The sequence below is a fragment of the Mustela nivalis genome, assembly GCF_964662115.1.
Source record: "Mustela nivalis genome assembly, chromosome: 4".
Taxonomy (NCBI): Eukaryota; Metazoa; Chordata; class Mammalia; order Carnivora; family Mustelidae; genus Mustela; species Mustela nivalis.
The window spans coordinates 118,579,338-118,597,323 of NC_139023.1; the positions used below are offsets into that span (position 1 = coordinate 118,579,338).

The 17,986-nt window shown below is 40.1% G+C and overlaps 1 protein-coding gene across 1 annotated transcript; it reads right to left on the reverse strand.

The window, feature by feature from the left end:
- Positions 1–1,344: 1,344 nt before the first annotated feature.
- LOC309862621 (uncharacterized protein) lies at positions 1,345–17,965 on the reverse strand. Its single transcript, XM_082726675.1, has 6 exons — positions 15,268–17,965; positions 13,055–14,931; positions 4,598–4,675; positions 3,509–3,613; positions 2,024–2,132; positions 1,345–1,940 (listed from the first exon to the last, which is right to left on the reverse strand). Exons 4-6 carry the CDS (start codon positions 3,572–3,574, stop codon positions 1,765–1,767), a joined length of 351 nt encoding a protein of 116 aa, XP_082582801.1. The 5' UTR covers positions 3,575–3,613; positions 4,598–4,675; positions 13,055–14,931; positions 15,268–17,965; the 3' UTR covers positions 1,345–1,764.
- Positions 17,966–17,986: the final 21 nt, after the last annotated feature.

The window sequence follows — 17,986 nt, forward strand, 5'->3', positions numbered from 1 at the left end:
AGTGGGTTAAAGCCTCTGCTTTCAGCTCAGGTCATGATCTCAGGGTCCTGGGATCGAGCCCCGCCTCGGGCTCTCTGCTCAGCATGGAGCCTGCTTCCTCCTCTCTCTCTCTGCCTACTTGTGATCTCTGCCTGTCAAATAATAAAATCTTAAAAAAAAAATCATTGTAATTGAGTATCTTAGTAGACCTTAAACTGAGTTTTTAGTCCCAGGTATTTGTTATACCTGGAGGTTTATGTGTGTGTTTGTGTGTTTTCTTAAGATTTGGAAAGAGTGAGAGGGAGCAACCAAGGGCAGGGGAGAAGTAGACCCCCCCACAGAACAAGGAGCCTGATGTGGGGCTGGATGGCCCTGCGATCATGACCTGAGCCAAAGGCAGATGCTTAACTGACTGAGCCACTCAGGGCACCCCCTGAAGTTTCCCTCTTGAGTAAATTTAAAAATCAGGAATTTATAAAGGATAATTCAGGATATGTAACACATTAGTTTGGCATAGATGTGTCTATCACTTCTTGGCTCCAGTATGAGTTTTGTTATACACACCAGACCCTTAATTTGATACTATAAATCCCTTTATAAATGTGACTCCACAGTACTGGTTTTCATTAAGAAAATATTTGTGTTCTGCCTGAAGCTTTACAACTTTTTTTTTTTTTAATGTTTCCGTTTTGGCCTCTGGCCTAAAGTGATAAATTTTTTTACCTGATTCCCCTGCCCCTGCCACATTCATCTGCAAACAATGTTCTTTTTTCCTGTCTGGAAACTAGAGCCCAGGACTGAAACGATACAGGGCAATTTGTACTATATTCTAACAGTGCTCTCATTTTTCCTTCTACTTGCTGCATTTCTCAGTACCTATTCTAATGCAGTATTAAATCAGTGTGTTTTGGATCCAGCTTTATTGGGGTATAATTTATAGAAATTCATTTACTATGTTTACAGTCCATCCTTTACCAAGTTTAGAGTTGTGCCAACATTACCATAGTCCAGATTTAAACCTTTTCACCAATCCCTGCCCCCACATTTTTATGACCCTTCCTGCAATCCATCTCCACTTCTCCCCAGGCAGCCAGTGATGTGATCTGGTTTCCTTCTGTAAATTTGCCTTTTCTGGGTATAGGTGAAATCGTATTCTAGTTTTGCATCTGGCTTCTTAGTATAAATGTTTTGAGGTTCACCTCAAAAACCAATCTATACTCTAGCATTTTTATTGCTGACTAGTATATATCCTCTTCTGTATATATCACATTGTTTATCCAGTCACCAACTGGTTACCTTTTGGCTATTTCTGATCTTCTGACGGCAGCAGCATACATAACAGAAGTAATACCAATCACCAAAGTAGTAATTAGTAAAAGTTTATTGTGCATATACTGGGAGCATTCAAACCACGGAATGAGGCTCAAGGGTGTATTATCAAAGAGCTTTGTAGTAGGAAAGCATGACTGTTTATTCTTCCCAGTGATTAACAGAGAAGTGGTCAGTGGTCACCTCTTATCAACTTAGGGAAACATTTCAAGTTTTGCTTATGAATTTTAGAATCATAAGCAAGAAATGACCCAGGTCAGGTTAATCTTGCAAAGTAAGTTCAGTGCGTATGACTAAACTGGTTTTGTCGGCCCAAGGAGTTTTTAAGGTTGGTCTCCATTTGTTTTTAATAACTGCCCCCTTTTGGTCACTTCCTTGGCAGGCTGAGAGTACTATTAACCAGTACAGTGTTGTTCTCAGTTACCACCGTTCGAGTCACGCCACAGAATCATGTGTTCAGAGTTTTCGTCCAGTTGAGTTGTCAGACCGGAGCGCCGTGCAGTCCCCATCTTCACTGTACCTGTGGTTACCGCTGCGTTCATCCCGTTGTCTGGTCATGGTATGTCGGCGGCTGTGCCAGGCACTGAAATCCCTCAAGAGCAGAGAACGCATCGGAGAGGTGAATATGATGGCTGTAAGGAAAACACCACCAAGGACTAAAAGATTCCCCAGAGTGGAGATAACCACTTGGGGGAAAAAAATGAAACCCACTTACATACAAAGGCACAACATGATGTATTAGCATCCATGGCCTCACGATTTCTTGAAACACCCTCATATCCGTCCTGCCCTGATTCAGCTGAGCTTTCACCTAAATTAGGTCTCTGTATAATGTGAGCCAACAAGTAGTTTAACAAGATGCATTTCAGCGGCAACAAAAGATAAATAGTTCCAGCAAACTGCAGAGCTGTCAGTTGAGAAAATTTCTAGTGTTGGGTTTGGATGGAGTGGGGGCAAGCAGTGAGAGTCGGACAGGTTTTCCTGGTTTGCAGTGTGGACGTGAGTGAGACAGCTGAGTTGTGGTGAGGCTTTCTCTGAAGTTTGTATCAAACTGTGCAGCTTTAAGCTTGCATGGCTCTGGGGGAAAACGGCAGTTTTAGTTTTATAGTATTTCTAAGTCAAAAGAGTGGGAGAAAACTGGATGTGTTCGTTTTGGGAGTTCTAGCCAGATACTGGAACAAACCAGAAGAATGCAGAATCTAGTCTAGTTACAGGTAGAAAATAAACCTCAAAGACAACAGCACTAGAATCTTACTGAAAGGCAATTTTTAAAAAGAGATTTTATTTATTTATACATTTGTTAGAGAGCGAGCACAAGCAGAGGGAGCAGCAGGCTCCCCTCTGAGCAAGGAGCCTGACTCCAGACTCGATCCCAGGACCCTGGGCAGACACTTAACCGACTGAGCCATCCAGGTATCCAGAAAGGTAGTTTTTCTCATTGCTCCCATTATGATCAGAGATAATGACAATAGACTAATTTGTTTGCCAAGTAAATCCAGTTTCAATACAGTTGACCTAATTAGCTACCCAAGTGCAGCAAGCAAGAATAGGGACTGACTGGTTTGCTGGGACTTTTGATAAGGAATCTCAGATGGGACTTTAAATAAGCTTGAGGCTAGGAAGCCAAGCCTAGGACTTACCCAACCGTGTCATTTTACAAAGAGAACAGATTCTTACTGAACCAATTAATCTTTTTTTTTTTTTTTTTTTTTGAGAGGGAGGGAGGGAGAGCATGTGTGCACGCATGCGAGTGGGGTTTGCAGGGGAGGGCAGAGAGAATCTTAGACAGCCTCTATGCCCAATGCGGAGACCTGCATGGGGCTCCATCTCACAACCCTGAGATCATGAACTAAGCCAAAAACAAGAGTCAGACACTCAACTGCCAGCCACCCAGGCTACCCTGAACTAATTAAATCATTTTCAAAATCTGGAGAGATCAGGTGGAGAGAAAGTAATAAAGGCTTCAGCCTTTGTTGCAAACATACACTTTGCCAAACTGCTGTTAAGTTACAGAGAGCTTAAGAGAGGAGAAAAAGGGGTCCTTCGAAAAAGCATTAAAGAACCAGCAGTGTTTTAAATGAAATCATAAAAATTCTAGTCATCTTCATAAGTTCACTTAGTTGTACGTAATTGTTTTTGTTCCATCCTGCGTTAGCGGCTTTATGAATCAATTTTCCATTAGAGCTTTAGAAATTCTTACCCAGTGTAGTGTTATGGAAGTTCCCAGAAGCCTGCATCTATGAATAATTGTCAAGCTCTTTTCCATGAATTTCTTTTAAAATAAAGCATTTTTGCAGGAACATTTCTGCAAAATCATCAGAGTAAACAACTACTGTATATAATTGGCAAAAGACTTAAAAATCTGGTGACAACGGGGCGCCTAGGTGGCTCAGGTCATGATATCAGGGTCCGGGGATCAAGCCCCACATCGGGCTCTCTGCTCAGCGGGGAGCCTGCTTCCCTCTCTCTGTGCCTGCCTCTCTGCCTACTTGTGATCTCTGTCAAAATAAATAAATAAATAAAATCTTTAAAAAAAAATCTGGTGACAATTCCTATATATACACTCCCAAAATGATGCAACTGACAAGTAAATTTGGTTATTTTTTATGATCTACAATATTTTAAGATCCTACTTGAAACTAAGAGAACACTGTACCAGGACATGAAATTCTTGAAAATTTTATAATTTCTTAATTATTTTAATGACCTCTATATCCCAGAAATAGGCTCTAAGAAGGTTAAAGCAATTATAAATTATTTGACATTTCCCATGCAATTTAATGTATCAAATAAGACTAAATAAATTAGTACTTCTCTTTTTCATTCAGAATTTGATTTGGGGAAGTTTGTCAAAAATGTCAAAAGACTTAAAACATTTGATCCAATATGATCATTGGCCACTGTGACAAAATACTCTGTTATCCATTCAATCAAAGTGACTGATGATTTCAAAAGCAAATACAGAAAAAGTTTCATAGTTGTAAAAAACCTTAGCTTCTTTAATAGAGAAGACTCAAAGGTGTAAAGCACAGGAAATATTTTCTAAGACACAGCTTTGCTTCCTAAGCAAATTACATTAAATTTAAAATTTTTTTTGTTGACAATTTCATACTAAAAGCAGACCAATAATCAAAGAAAAAAACTTGATTCTTTTGACAGAGAGGAAATGAAATTTTAATTTTGCATCAGTACACTTTTGATCTTAAATATCTTTTTAAAACTTAATGCAGGGGCCCCTGGGTGGCTCAGTGGGTTAAGCCTCTACCTTAGGCTCAGGTCATGATCTCACCGTCCTGGGATTGAGCCCCGCATCAGGCCCTCTGGTCAGCGAGGAGCCTGCTTCCCCCTCTCTACCTACTTGTGATCTCTGTCAAATAAATAAAAATTTAAAAAACCTTAAGTCCATTTTAATTTTGGCTTGATCACACATGAGATTCCTTTCTCAAGATTCCCTTTTCACAAACCCTCTGTAACTTTCTATATCCAATTAGGTTTTGTCATTTTTCCTTTCTTCTTCTGGAACAATCATTTTACTTTAGGACAAAATCATTTTTTTTCCTAAAAAGGCAAAAACCCAAAGTCCTTCATACCTTTCCTTATGCAAAAAACATTCTTTTTCCTTACTTTTTTTTTTTTTTTTTTTTTTTTTTTTAAGTAGGCTCCATGCCCAGCATGAACCCAACATAGAGGCTTGAACTCATGACTGAGATCAAGACCCGAGTTGCGATCAGGAATTGGAAGTTCAAGTGACAGCTACCCAGGTGTCCCTCCATACCTACTTTTCATCTCCAGTTCGTTGTTTATGTTTTTTTTTTTCCCCCCTAAAGATTATATTTATTTAACAGATCACAAGTGGGCAGAGAGACAGGCAGAGAGAGAGGAGGAAGCAGGCTCCCCACTGAGCAAGGTGCCCAATGCGGGGCTCGATCCCAGGACCTTGGGATCATGACCTGAGCGGAAGGCAGAGGCTTAACCCACTGAGCCACCCAGGCGCCCCTACAGTTCGTTTTTTTAGCCCTATTATTTCTAATAGTTTTAATTACATATATTAGAATTCCTAGCTCTTTTCACTAGGAATTAAGGATCCTAAGGAAAAAATTTGTGGGTTGACAAATTTATAAATACATCTCATAGTTTCTAGAAGTATATTCTTCCTCAGATTTTTTTTGGTGTGGCATCAACCATGTTTACTAATGAACCCAAATATCTTTTATCTCCCTGTAGAAAATTAAAAAGCCCAAAGTTGGTACACATTAAGTGCTAAATGTAAGTTTAGAAATGATCTAGACATTCAATGAATATCCATCATTCAGTTAAAATTAGTATAAATGTCAAGTTACTGGTTTAAACACTTATGTTTGGATTAGGCATCAACCAACCAACCATCTTATTTTTCTTTTTGGCAAATTTTGAAGACATACCTGCTTTTATTAAACCAGCAAACTTAAACAAGTTTTCATTTATCTAAGATTATCTCAGATCATATGACCTTGAAAAACATCTGGGTTAGTACTTTTATACTTCTGAGAGTATACTTGGTAAAACACTTAATTTTCTTTAAGTGAATTAAATAGAACTTTTTGCAATTTAATTTGGGTAATACCATCTGGAAGAAGAAAAAAAAAATCACACCTGTAATAAACAAAGGCATACATAAACATACAGACCCACAAAGATCTTAAAGCTTTTGTTGTGAAAATTTTACCCACATCTCAGGTACAAAAGTCAAAAGAATTGTTGGATCCAAGCTGGGTTTTGGTTTGTTTGTTTGTTTGTTTTTTGGGAGAGCACGCATGCCTGGGAGAGAGAGTGGAGGGGGTAGGAGCAGAGGGAGAGAATCTTAAGCAGGCTGCAAAACCAGCACAGAGCCCGACGAGGGGCTTGATCTCACGACCCCAAGATCATAATGAAGGAGCAGGAGGCTGGCTGAGGACAAAGCAAAAGCTGGCGTCTTGCACCCCCCATTCACCCGCTCCCCTCCATATGTGTGGCGTTCCTCAGGCACCCCGACTGCCTTAAAATGATAAATGGTTAACTTGCTGAGATCACAATCCTGCAAGACAGGAGTCTCCCTTGGTTTGCAAATGTCCTTGAGATTTACAAACAAAAAAGTTACCTTATCAATAGCCCAATTTCCAGGGACACAGAACTCAGTTCCTCAAGCCCTAATGTCACCCTCCCCTCCATAAAAAACCGAAGGAGGCGGAGGTAGAAGGAAAAGTAAATAAAGTTAAATTTCTTCTAAACCTAAATCTCATTAACAAGGATGCTTGATAGCAGGAATGTAACATTGCACCAGGAGACTCCCAATTGTCTTTACTTGATAGTAACCAGGCCTTCAATATCCTGATAGTGCTTTTCTCCGCATGTGTGGGCTAACAGGCCAGTTCTGCTTCTGTAAGATTGCTTTGTCTGCTTTCGCACGCGGGTCCCCTGACCCAATCCACTGACGCCAAGTATGCCTGTTCAAACTATCAATCAATCAGCTCAGCCCCACCCGAGAAACTTGTTTGTATCTGTCTATAAAAATCCTGCACCGACCCAGCTCCGGACCTCTCGGCGTTATCGGCAACGAGCAGCGAGCAGCGCAGAGGTCCAGGTTCGAACCTGCAATAAACGACCCTTGCTGATTGGCTTTGACTCACGTCTCTGGTGGTCTTTTAAGGTGGGGGTAATACTCTATTGGCATTTCAATAACCTGAGAAGAAATCACGAGTGGGACTCTGTTGCCAGGACATGGCAAAAATTCAGAAATAACAGAAGTAAAACCAACCCATCGCCAAAGCAGTAATTAGTAAAAGTATATTGTACACAGCAGGAGCACTCAAACCAAACATGGAATGAGGCTCAGAGGAATATTTGTTCTCAAGCAGCTTATACAGTGAGAAAGCAGCAGCTGTTTATTCTTCAGCGTTTGGTTGTAGTAGAATTTTCTTAAATGGCGGGAACTGGTCAGTGTGTTTCCTCCTACCACCTTTGGAACTGTTCAGGTTTTGGTTATGATTTTCGGAGGCATAAGCAAGAAATGACCCAGGTCAAGCTAGTCTTGCAAAATAAGCTAAATGAAGTTTTGTTTGTGTGACTAAATTGGTTTTGTCTGTTCAGAGAATTTTCAAGGCTGGTCTCTATTTGTTTTTAAACACTGCCATGAATGTTGATGAGCGTGTCTCTACATGTTTTCATTTATCTTCACATGTTCATACAACTGGAACTGTTGGCTTATACGGTAACAATTTTTAAGAAGCTGCCAAACTTCTCCACAGTGGCTGTATTATATTCTATTCCCATCCGCACAGTATGAGGTTGCTGGTAGCTTTTCATCCTCTCCTACACAGCATACTGTCTTCTTTGCTTACAGCCATTCTACTGGGTGTGAAAAGGGACCTTTTGTGGTTAAATCCATGTATTTTTTCCTAAGGGAATTGTCTGCTCTCTAGTGGTGCATTCTGCATATTGCACTTGGAATAAGGGCACTAATGAGAAGCTTAAAGCTAAAACTTGTTAAAATTTACATTCATTTCATATTGCGTAACACACTGAGTGCAATTTGAGGCCCAGGTTCAAAATCTTTTCCTCATTACCACTAATAGTAATCCTCAGGAGCTGGCTGTTGGCTTTGGTTTTGACTTAATCCCCAGAGGTACATTATGGTCAAAACTCTACATTTTTGGGCTTCAGATCAACCCACATTATGCACACAGATCTTCTGGTGTATGGGTTTACACCTGTGAGTGGCTAATTCCTATGAACCAGGGGAGGAAGAGGACAGAGACAGTTTTGTTGACTCAAACCTACCATATCCTTTTAAGTCAGAGCCAGAGAAGTAAATAATTCTTACTAGGGAATGAATGTAAATTCTTTTTAATGAATTGCACACAAATGGAATGTCTAGTGGCTCCTTGGTGTTTTCAGGTAACACTCTGTAAATATGCCTGTGGAGAGCTGTAAGGTTTTAGGAGAATGGGTCTCAGCTGACCCCAGGCTGCCAGGTTCTGCTGAAAGAAGAGAGCACTGTGCACATTAAAAACAGCAAAGAAATCGAGCCAAGGAAGGAACCTGGCCAGGGATTTACTTTCTTACAGGAATGTATATTTGGTAAGTAATCAAAGATGTGGCTTCAGGAAATGAGGGAAGTAGAACCAAACATTTAATGCCTTAATGTAAGAACCTACAACTTGTGCTTTAATAGAACAGGATATCACACTTTTTTTAAAAAACAGAATGTCCATGTGGGAAATTTCCCTAACTTCCTGTGTTTTAGGTATATGCATTATGCTAACAAAGCATTGGACTATCCTTCCACAGCCATTCAACAACTATGGATATTCATTTTGTGTGTGTATATACATATAAATACATATGCAAATGCATGAACACAGAATGGTAGAGAATATAATGGACGGCCTCCCTGTGGTTGATTTCCTGCTCCAGTCACATGGACGCAAGAGGAAACAGAGAGGCCAAGCCATCCGTGTGACATTTTTGTACACAGTAATTCTAATGTTCCGAATCGAGGTACTAGCAGGGTATAATGTTTAGAATAGGAGAAGGTCTATTCCCCTTCAGGTTAAGCACTGGATAGAAGGGAAAATTAAAATACTCTGGAATTAAAATAATTTTAAACATGTAGTAGAACTTTAAAGATGTTGCTATAATGAATACTGCCATATATAAAGAACATGTAGAAACTTTGATTCACCCAGTATTGCTGCCATCATGACCAAAACAAAATAAGGAGATACTGGAATTATTCAACAGGGACGTATTTTTTTCTTCTGCCTTTTGAAAATTGGGTGTTTTAGAGGCAAGTCCGGTGAACAGTATTGTTTAACTCTTCCCAGAAAAACGACCGTAAAATAAGATGTATGCTTGCCCACCTAGTCCCGCAAACAACTCCAAAGTGTTCGCGCCTGTTTGGAACAGCATCACACAATGCACATGTGCAACCGTCCCCCACCCCAAGATGATGATTTTGAAGGACAGTGGCCGTTTAATAAGTTCTGTGTATCCCTAAATTTTAACCCATCACACTTAACAAATATATTACTAACATTATTCACTTCATAGACTTTAGGATAGCCTTTCTTTTTAGTCACATGTGAGGAAATACAGCACCAGACATTCGGGGACTTGCACAAGGTAGAGGATGATGGAATATTGTTTTTGGCTTCTGGTTATTTTTCCTTGACACTGTATTGTGAAAGTGAGATGTATCCTGCTGAGCCAAGGCATTCAGCCTTCAAAGTCATCAGTGTCTGAGCTAAAGTTTTATTTGATCCTATATTCTCCAACCTGGAGGGCCCTGGGTGGCTGGGTAGGGGGGTGGGTGGGAACCCATGCTGTTGCCTGTTTCAGTTATTTCATATTTGCTGGGATTTTAATTTTTAAAGCTTACTTTGCACTGCTCATGACTTTAGACTTTTGTTTTATGCTAGTGTTTTTAAAGGTTTATCACTAATTTCTTTTTTATTGTATTAAATAATGCATGTCCTCATAAAAAGAAAAAAAAAACCTGTCAATTTCAGCATGCACTAGAGGTGTACTTATTAGTTCTAGTAAATGCAGAAAATCTGTAAGGCATACGCAAAGCAACATCAGACTCGGAAAATCCCTCGCTGTGCTGTGTCACCGTCTTAACGACTGCAGATTCTCAGGACTTCCTTCTCAAGTTCTATTTTATAGACCTAATTCCTACCCACAATCCGATTTTATGAATTGTTAAAACAGAGTTAGGACACTGGTTGTAGATGACATTACATTCTCTCCTTCCCACTTGCATGTGTATGTGTTCTCTCTTAAGTAAAATCTTAAAAAAATAACCCAAAACACAGAAACAACTTAAAAAAAAAAAAAAAGCCACATTTCCTCTAGCTCATTCCCACAAGCAAAATCCTTCATCATAAAAGTCAGACAAATCTGTATCATAATCTGGGTCTCACGTTTTACTAGCTCTCACGTTTTACTAGCTGCTTGACCATAACTTACTTTTAGTTTATCACCTGTAAACCATAATAATGACTAATTTGAAAGGTGGTTTTAAAAATATAGACTATGGAAAATATACAGCACAAGTAATTTTTAACCGATGATCCTTTCCCCTTCCCCAGGTTTCCATTTTCTAGGTCTATTGTGCCATAGGGATGGGGATGTATCATGGATATAGTAAATGAAAGGAAAAGAGGCTGAGCAGCTTCATTTTGCTCCAGGGAATTTAGGACAAATACACAGCACACAAGAGGAGTGCTGTCCTCTGCTTAACAGATAAACTGGCTTATGCCATGCTGTGAAGCTTAAAATAACTCAGTCTGAACAGTGTAGCCATAGGGTATTAGTTTTACGAAAGCATCTTTATTAGGACTGGCTGGAGGTAAGGACAACGGCGATCTGAAGTTACCTGTCACGTGCCCATCCGGCAGCTGGGCACCTGGCCCCATGCTCCGTGTTAACACATTCTGAAGCATGTCACTCGACACAAAGCTCAGGCTACTGAATGGACCAAAGTAAACTTCACAGGGATAAGAGATCAGTCTTCCCCGGTTCTTTTACCTTTATTAAAATAAGCAAGTATCAGGTTAATAGGATTGCAGTCAAGTGAGGCGTGGGACTGACCTGTGATTAATTTTAGACTTGATCTCTGCAGGCCATAAAGAAACCTACTGTGACATTCATTCTGCACATCCAGTGGGCTGCAAAACTGCCAATATTTCAGAGTTTTCAATTTATCCAGGATAAATGTCATTTGCTTGGACAAGTAATATGTTCTGAAGATTAATGAACCTTCAAATTCTGTATGTCCATGTTGTGCATACAGTCTCACTTAGGGATCGATCATCACCTCCAACAGGATTGGAAAAAAAAGAAATGGGAATTTTAAGCAGCTCATGGATGAGGTTTGGAGCATGAAGAGTCAATACAGTGGATTAGAGGCAATCAGTAACCTAGTCCAGGGCTCCTTATTTACAAATTAGAAGAAAGATAACCAAATAGAAAATGAGCTAAGCACAGGAACAGGCATTCCACAGAACTGGAAACAAATGGCCAATGCATTTGTGACAAAATGGTCAATTTCAGTTGTCAGAGGAGTGCAAATTGTATAAGGTTTTTCAAATTGTATCCAAAGCTGGCAAAGATGTATGCCCAAGCTGATAAAGGCCTTATGTAAAAATCCCACAGCCAACATCATACTCAATGGTGGAAAACTGAGAGCCCTTCCCCTAAGGTCAGAGCAGGATAAGGATGTCCACTCTCACCACTTTTACTCAGCATAGTACTGGGAGTCTGCTATAGCACTCAATAACAAAAAGAAATAAAAGGCATCCTGATTTGGTAAGGAAGAAGTAAAACTCACTGCTCACTGTTTGCAGATGACAGGATACTACAAGGAGAAAACCCTGGAGACTCTACCAGGAAACTACTAGAACCGATGAATGAATTCAGTAAGGTAGCAGGATACCAAATCAATGCACAATGCAATCTGCTGCATTCTTATGCACTAATAATGAAGCAGCAGAGAGAAATTAAGAAAACAATCCCATTTATAATTGCATCAAAAAGAATAAAATACCTAAGAATAAACTTAAGAAGGTGAAAGATCTATCTATACTCCGAAAACTGATTTAATAAAAAAAAAAAAAAAAAAGAACCTCTCAAACACTGATGACTGAAATCAAAGATGACACAGAGATGGAAAGACATTCCATGCTCATAGGTTGGAAGAATAAATGCTGTTAAAATGTCTACATTACTCAAAGCAAGCTACAGATTTAATGTAATCCCTATCAAAACATTTTTCACAGAACTAGAACAAACAATCCTAAAATTTGTATGGAACCACAAGACCCCAGATAGCCAAAGCAACTGGAAAAAGAGAAAGAAAACTGAAGGTATCACAATTCTGGATTTCAAGTTGTATTACAAAGGGGTGGTAAATAAAACAGCATGGTACTAACATAAGGACTGACAGATCAATGGAATAGAAAAAAACCCAGATATGAACCCACAATTATGTAGTCAATTAATCTTCACCAATAAAGAATATCCATCAATAAATATATATACAGGGCACCTGGGTGGCTCAGTTGGTTAAATTTAAGCCACTGCCTTTGGCTCAGGTCACGATCCCAGAGTCCCAGGATCAAGGCCCGCATCAGGCTCCCAGCTCCGTGAGGAATCTACTTCTCCCTGACCTTCTCCCCTCTCATGCTCTCTCTTACTCATACTCTCTCTCTCTCAAATAAACAAATAAATAAATAAAATCTTTTTTAAAAAATGAACATACAATGGAAAAAAGTCTCTTCAACAAATGATGTTGGTAAAACTAGACAGCTACATGCAAAGGAATGAAACCAGACTGCTTCCTTTCATCATACATAGAAACAAACTCAAAATGGATTAAAGACCTAAATGTGAGACCTGAAATCACAAAAAATTTTTGGAGAGCACAGGCAGTAATTTCTCTGTCGCTGGTCATAGCAACGTTTTTCTAGCTATGTTCCATAAACTATCGAGACTATGTCAAAATGAAAAGCTTCTGCACAACAAATCAAAAAAAGTAAAATGCAACCTACTGAATGGGAGAAGATATTTGCAAATAACTTATCCAATCAAGGGTTAGTATCCAAAATATATTAAAAACTTACATAACTCAACATCTAAAAAAAACAAATAATCCAGAAGACATGAACAAATTGAACAGATATTTCTCCAAAGACGACAGACACACGAAAAGATGCTCACCACCACTCACCATCAGGAAATGCAAATCAAAACTACCGTGAGGGGGAGGCCTGGGTGGCTCAGTTAAGCATCTTCCTTCAGCTCAGGTCATGATCCCACGGTCCTGGGATCCAGTCCCACATTGGGCTCCTTGCTCAGGAAGGAGCCTGCTTCTCCCCCTGCTTGTCACTCCCCGTGCTGGAGCACTTGTACTCTTCCTCTCTGGCAAATAAAATCTTAAGGGAAAAAAAACAAAAAAAGAAAAACCCTAAATAAACCCCCATGAGGTATTGCTTCATACCTCTCAGAATGTCTAAAATCAAAAACACAAGAAACAACAAGTGTTGGTGAGGATATAGAGAGAAAGGAATCCTCTTGCACTGTTGGTGAAAATGAAGCTGGTGTAGCCACTGCGGGAAACATGCAGCATTCTCAAAAAATTAAAAATAGAGGACTGCCCTATGATCCAGCAATTGCGCTATGGGGTATTTTACCCCCAAAATACAAAAACACTAATTCAAAGGGATACATGCACTCCTATGTTTACTGCATCATTACTTACCATAGCCAAACTATGGAAGCATTCCAAGTGTCCACTGATAGATGAACAGATAAAGAAGATGTGTTATATACAACAGGAGAATATTATGCAGCCATTGAAAAGAATGAAATCTTGCTATTTGCAACATGGATAGAGCTAGAGAGTATAATGCTAAACGAAATGTCCATCAGAGAAAGACAAATGCCGCAAGATCTTACTCATAGGTGGAATTTAAGAAACAAATGAGTGGGGGAAAAAAGACAAACCAAGAAACAGACTCTTAACTATAGAGAACAAGCTAATGGCTAACCAGAGGGGAAGTTGGGGGGGAGTGGTGGTGGAAAGATTAAAGAGTAAATTTATCATGATAAATGAATGAATGAATGAATGAATGAATAAATGGGGGGGTGGAGAATACACGCCCATCCACAGTTGGTATGAGAGCTTTTTGGGAGAAGTGCTTTGGTTAACATAAAAAATTTTAAATTTAACTTATCTTTTGATGCAGATATCACCCTTACAAAAATTTATCCTATAAAAATACTTAAAAGAATGCAAAATGATGTATCAAGATTCCTCAAAAAAAACCCCAAAACCTCAGTAGAGCACTGTAACCGACTAATGGGGTTGGGGGTGCCTCGGGGAGACATGGATGCATAATACAAGAATGTTTACAGAAATGGCGATATATCCTTACTGCATGATATTTTGTAGCCAAAATAGGATTACCATAAAAAGACTGAAGAAACTGAAAAGAATGAGAATATAGTATATTCCACATTTATGTTTATAAGCAAGGTATAAGTGCATAATAAAAGTTCTGGAATGAAATGCACCAAATTTTATGGCTTTTAATTCTAGAAGGAAAGGGATGAAGTATGTCTGCCCTTGCAATTTTTGCTCTGTATGCTTTTTATGTCATTTGATATTTTTTTAATAGCCTACTTGTAAATCAGTTGAAAACAGGACTTTTTTTAAAAACCCCAAAATGAGGGGTGCCTGGGTGGCTCAGTGGGTTAAGCCGCTGCCTTCAGCTCAGGTCATGATCTCAGGGTCCTGGGATCGAGTCCCACATTGGGCTCTCTGCTCAGCAGGGGACCTGCTTCCCTTCCTCTCTCTCTGCCTGCCTCTCTGCCTACTTGTGATTTCTCTCTGTCAAATAAATAAATAAAATCTTTAAAAAAATAAAAGAATTAAAAAATTAAAAAAAATTAAAACCCCAAAATAATTTACATGTATATGTAGGCTTGGGAAGCTCTGCAAAGCCACTCTAGCCTGTCACTTACTCCCACCTTAAGATGCTTGGCAAATCCTCAGTTGCAATCCTGGGTGCTGAGTCCTGCCCGCAAGAAGAGTTTCTTCAAAGACTGCAGGACAAAGATGGAAAAGCAGGGAGGTTAATAGTGAAACTTGAAGACATACTTCTAAAGCCCATGCTGTTGAGTACAACTCGTTTTTCACATCCAAGAGTGTACATAACTGTAGAAAAATATGTGTGTGTGTGTGTGTGTGTGTGTGTGTGTGTGTGCGCGCGCGCGCGCACCTGTCTGTGTGTGCTGTTGTTTAGATGATAATTTACAGGAATATTTAGCAGTAGAGAGCTACAAACCCATCATTGTTTCTGCCGCCGACCCATGAAGTAAGGTAAATGAGAAGTTAGGACTGGGCCCCAGTAATAGAGAAGGGTGATTTACAGCACTTACCCAGGACAGGAACACGGTCTTTTGAGGCTAAAATAGAATTGTCTGTTTAGAAAGTGCTCCAGGTCTGCCCTCCAGTCTGTTGGAAGGGCACAGGTCTTTATTATCTGAGCCTTGATGTCGCACTACAGTCTTGCCTTCAGCGGAGTGTGGTCTACGGGAAACCACAGACACTGACAGAGACCTGTTCTAAGACAAAACAGACGAGACAGGGACATTTATCTGAGCACAGCCGAAGTACCAGCATAAACCTCTGGTCATACTACAGTAAAGACCCGTTGCGCTTCAGTCGTTTAGAATGGCTTGGAAGATTCTCAACAGCTAGATGTCCTAAGTAGAAGTAGCTGGGGTTGTGACAACTGTCATGTCCAACAACCCTGGCAAACAGTGAACAAACATCTATTTACATAATCGAGGCTCCCAAAGTGCAGAAATGCTTGCCAATACAAAGCCTGAGAAAGACACAAAGAGCAAGGACAGCTCACCTCAGAGTTGGCGCCAGTAATATCCCAAATACAGAAATCAGAAAGGAAAAAGAGGAACAGCCTGAAAGGGATCATCTATTCTTTTCTGCTGCTCAGCTTCCTCTCTCTTCCTTGAGAACCCTTCCTAATGGTGAACTCACTACATGATTGAGGTGAAAACGTTCCCCCCATCTACTGAGCTGGGCACTTGAACTGGGTGTTAGGGTACTGGTCATATAACCCACACCTGCAAATGGCAGCTTGGTATGGGAAGGGAAAAAATAGTACCATAGGGACAAAATTTAAGAAGACACTGTTTCCCACCTAAAGAATTAGGTGGGGATTCCCGCCCCTCCCTGTGCCTTGCATTCTTCAAACATGATACCCAGGCTTGGTCAATGAACAGGTTATCAGTGCATGCTAAAATCACGAAGTGTCTGTCAGAGGTGTGGGACCAGGGAAAAGCCCGTATTCACAACAGCGTTTCAATGATTGTATCCTAACCAAACATCCAGTTTAGCCTCACTAACAATTTTAGGTGCCTCCTGATAGGACACAATGTGAAGTACACCACATCCCCCGTGGGGTCCTGCCAAATATAATCCAGCCTCTAAGACCTAACCCAGTTCGTGGGAAATACAGGATTTGGACGAATGAATTAAAGGATGCTTCGGGAAACACACAAATCCAAGATGTAGGACATCATATTTTTTAAAAGATTTTTTTTATATAATGACTAATTGTTACACACAAAACTTGACTGAATCCTGATTTCAAAAAGAAGCTCCAAGACCTCTCAGGGACAATTACAGGAATTTTAACCCGAACTGAGTATTAGATGTCTGTTGAAAACTTTTCTTAGATGGTACCAGATGAAATGCGTGAACTTTTTTGGACCGAAACCTAATTCAACATACATATATACATGGCACACATTTACCTAAGGACAACATGGTAAAATTTTAATTGCTGAATCTGTCCAAGTAGTTTGATTCAGGGATGGCTGTGGAAACATTCTTTACCATAGCACCTAATTAGAAATCATCTCAGTGTCTAACAAGGAGGTTGGTTAAATAAACTGGTACAACCAACGAAGGACAGTAACTACCAACATCTACCAACAGACAAGATAGGACATGGGACTTTTTTGTGTGAAAAAGATGAAAACCAAAGATTTTATGACCCGTCTGTCAAAGCCTACTTCCAATGAGATATCTGCCCTTTAGCTTCTCTTAATGAGAACTAAAGACTCCCTTTTCCCCACACATGCTTGCCTTTATGTGCTTACCAGTTCCTGCTGCTTGTCGACTCTACCACAAGCTTGCTGAGTGAGGATGGGGGTCTGTTCAGCAGGACCAATGCAAGTAGAGGTCACCTAATCTACAGAACAAAAAATGAAGAAGGAAGAGGAGGGTAGTGGGGTCTTTCTCAGTGTACAGGTAGAGGCTACAGGGTAGCTATGGGGATACTGTGGTGCAGTAAGGGAAAGAAGTAAATTTTATTTTTTTTCAAGATTTTATTTATTTATTTGACAGACAGAGATCACAAGTAGACAGAGAGGCAGGCGGAGAGAGAGGAGGAAGAAGGCTCCCTGCTGAGCAGAGAGCCTAATGCGGGACTTGATCCCCGGACCCTGTGATCATGACCTGAGCCGAAGGCAGCGGCTTAACCCACTGAGCCACCCAGGCACCCGGGAAAGAAGTAAATTAAAGGAGCCACGAGTTTGTGAATGTTCATGCCAGGTACTATGCTAAGCTCTCCAGAACCGTCTAGCACAATCCTTACCATCTTACTACTAGTTAGACACCAAATCAACAAAGTTGATAAAGGAGAAAACCCCTGAGAGGTTAAGTGACTTGCCCAAGGCCACACAGCAAACTCAAGAACCAGGATTCAAATTCAGCAAGTCAGATTTCAGCACCTCAGTTTTTCCTGATTTACTAAAATCACTGAGGAAGAACATGAGTTCTTTCAGAGTAGCAAAGGAGGAGAGACCAGATGGCCTTTCAAAGCCTTTCAGTACCAACAAATCTGTCCACCCAACAAACATTGAAAACAGGCAAATTATGGTCACCGGTGCACCTGGTACTTAATGTCAGAAAGAGGAGATACCACACTGGTGAGAGGTTAATCTGTGTGATAGAAGTTCCTAAAAATAAAAAGAAGAGAAGGATGAGCTTCCCTTTGCCCACATGTCTTTTCCCATTTCAACAAAATAAATAATAAATGAGGGTGTGTTATTCCACCATGTCAGAATC

Excerpts from the sequence above, each read along its gene's own strand:
- LOC309862621 (XM_082726675.1), bottom strand. The coding sequence starts at position 3,574 with ATGGAAAAGAGCTTGACAATTATTCATAGATGCAGGCTTCTGGGAACT. Across the intron at positions 2,133-3,508 it reads CTTCCATAACACTACACTGG|AGACCTAATTTAGGTGAAAG; the intron begins GTAAGAATTTCT and ends CACATTATACAG. Across the intron at positions 1,941-2,023 it reads ATCATGTTGTGCCTTTGTAT|CCATCATATTCACCTCTCCG; the intron begins GTAAGTGGGTTT and ends TTTTCCTTACAG.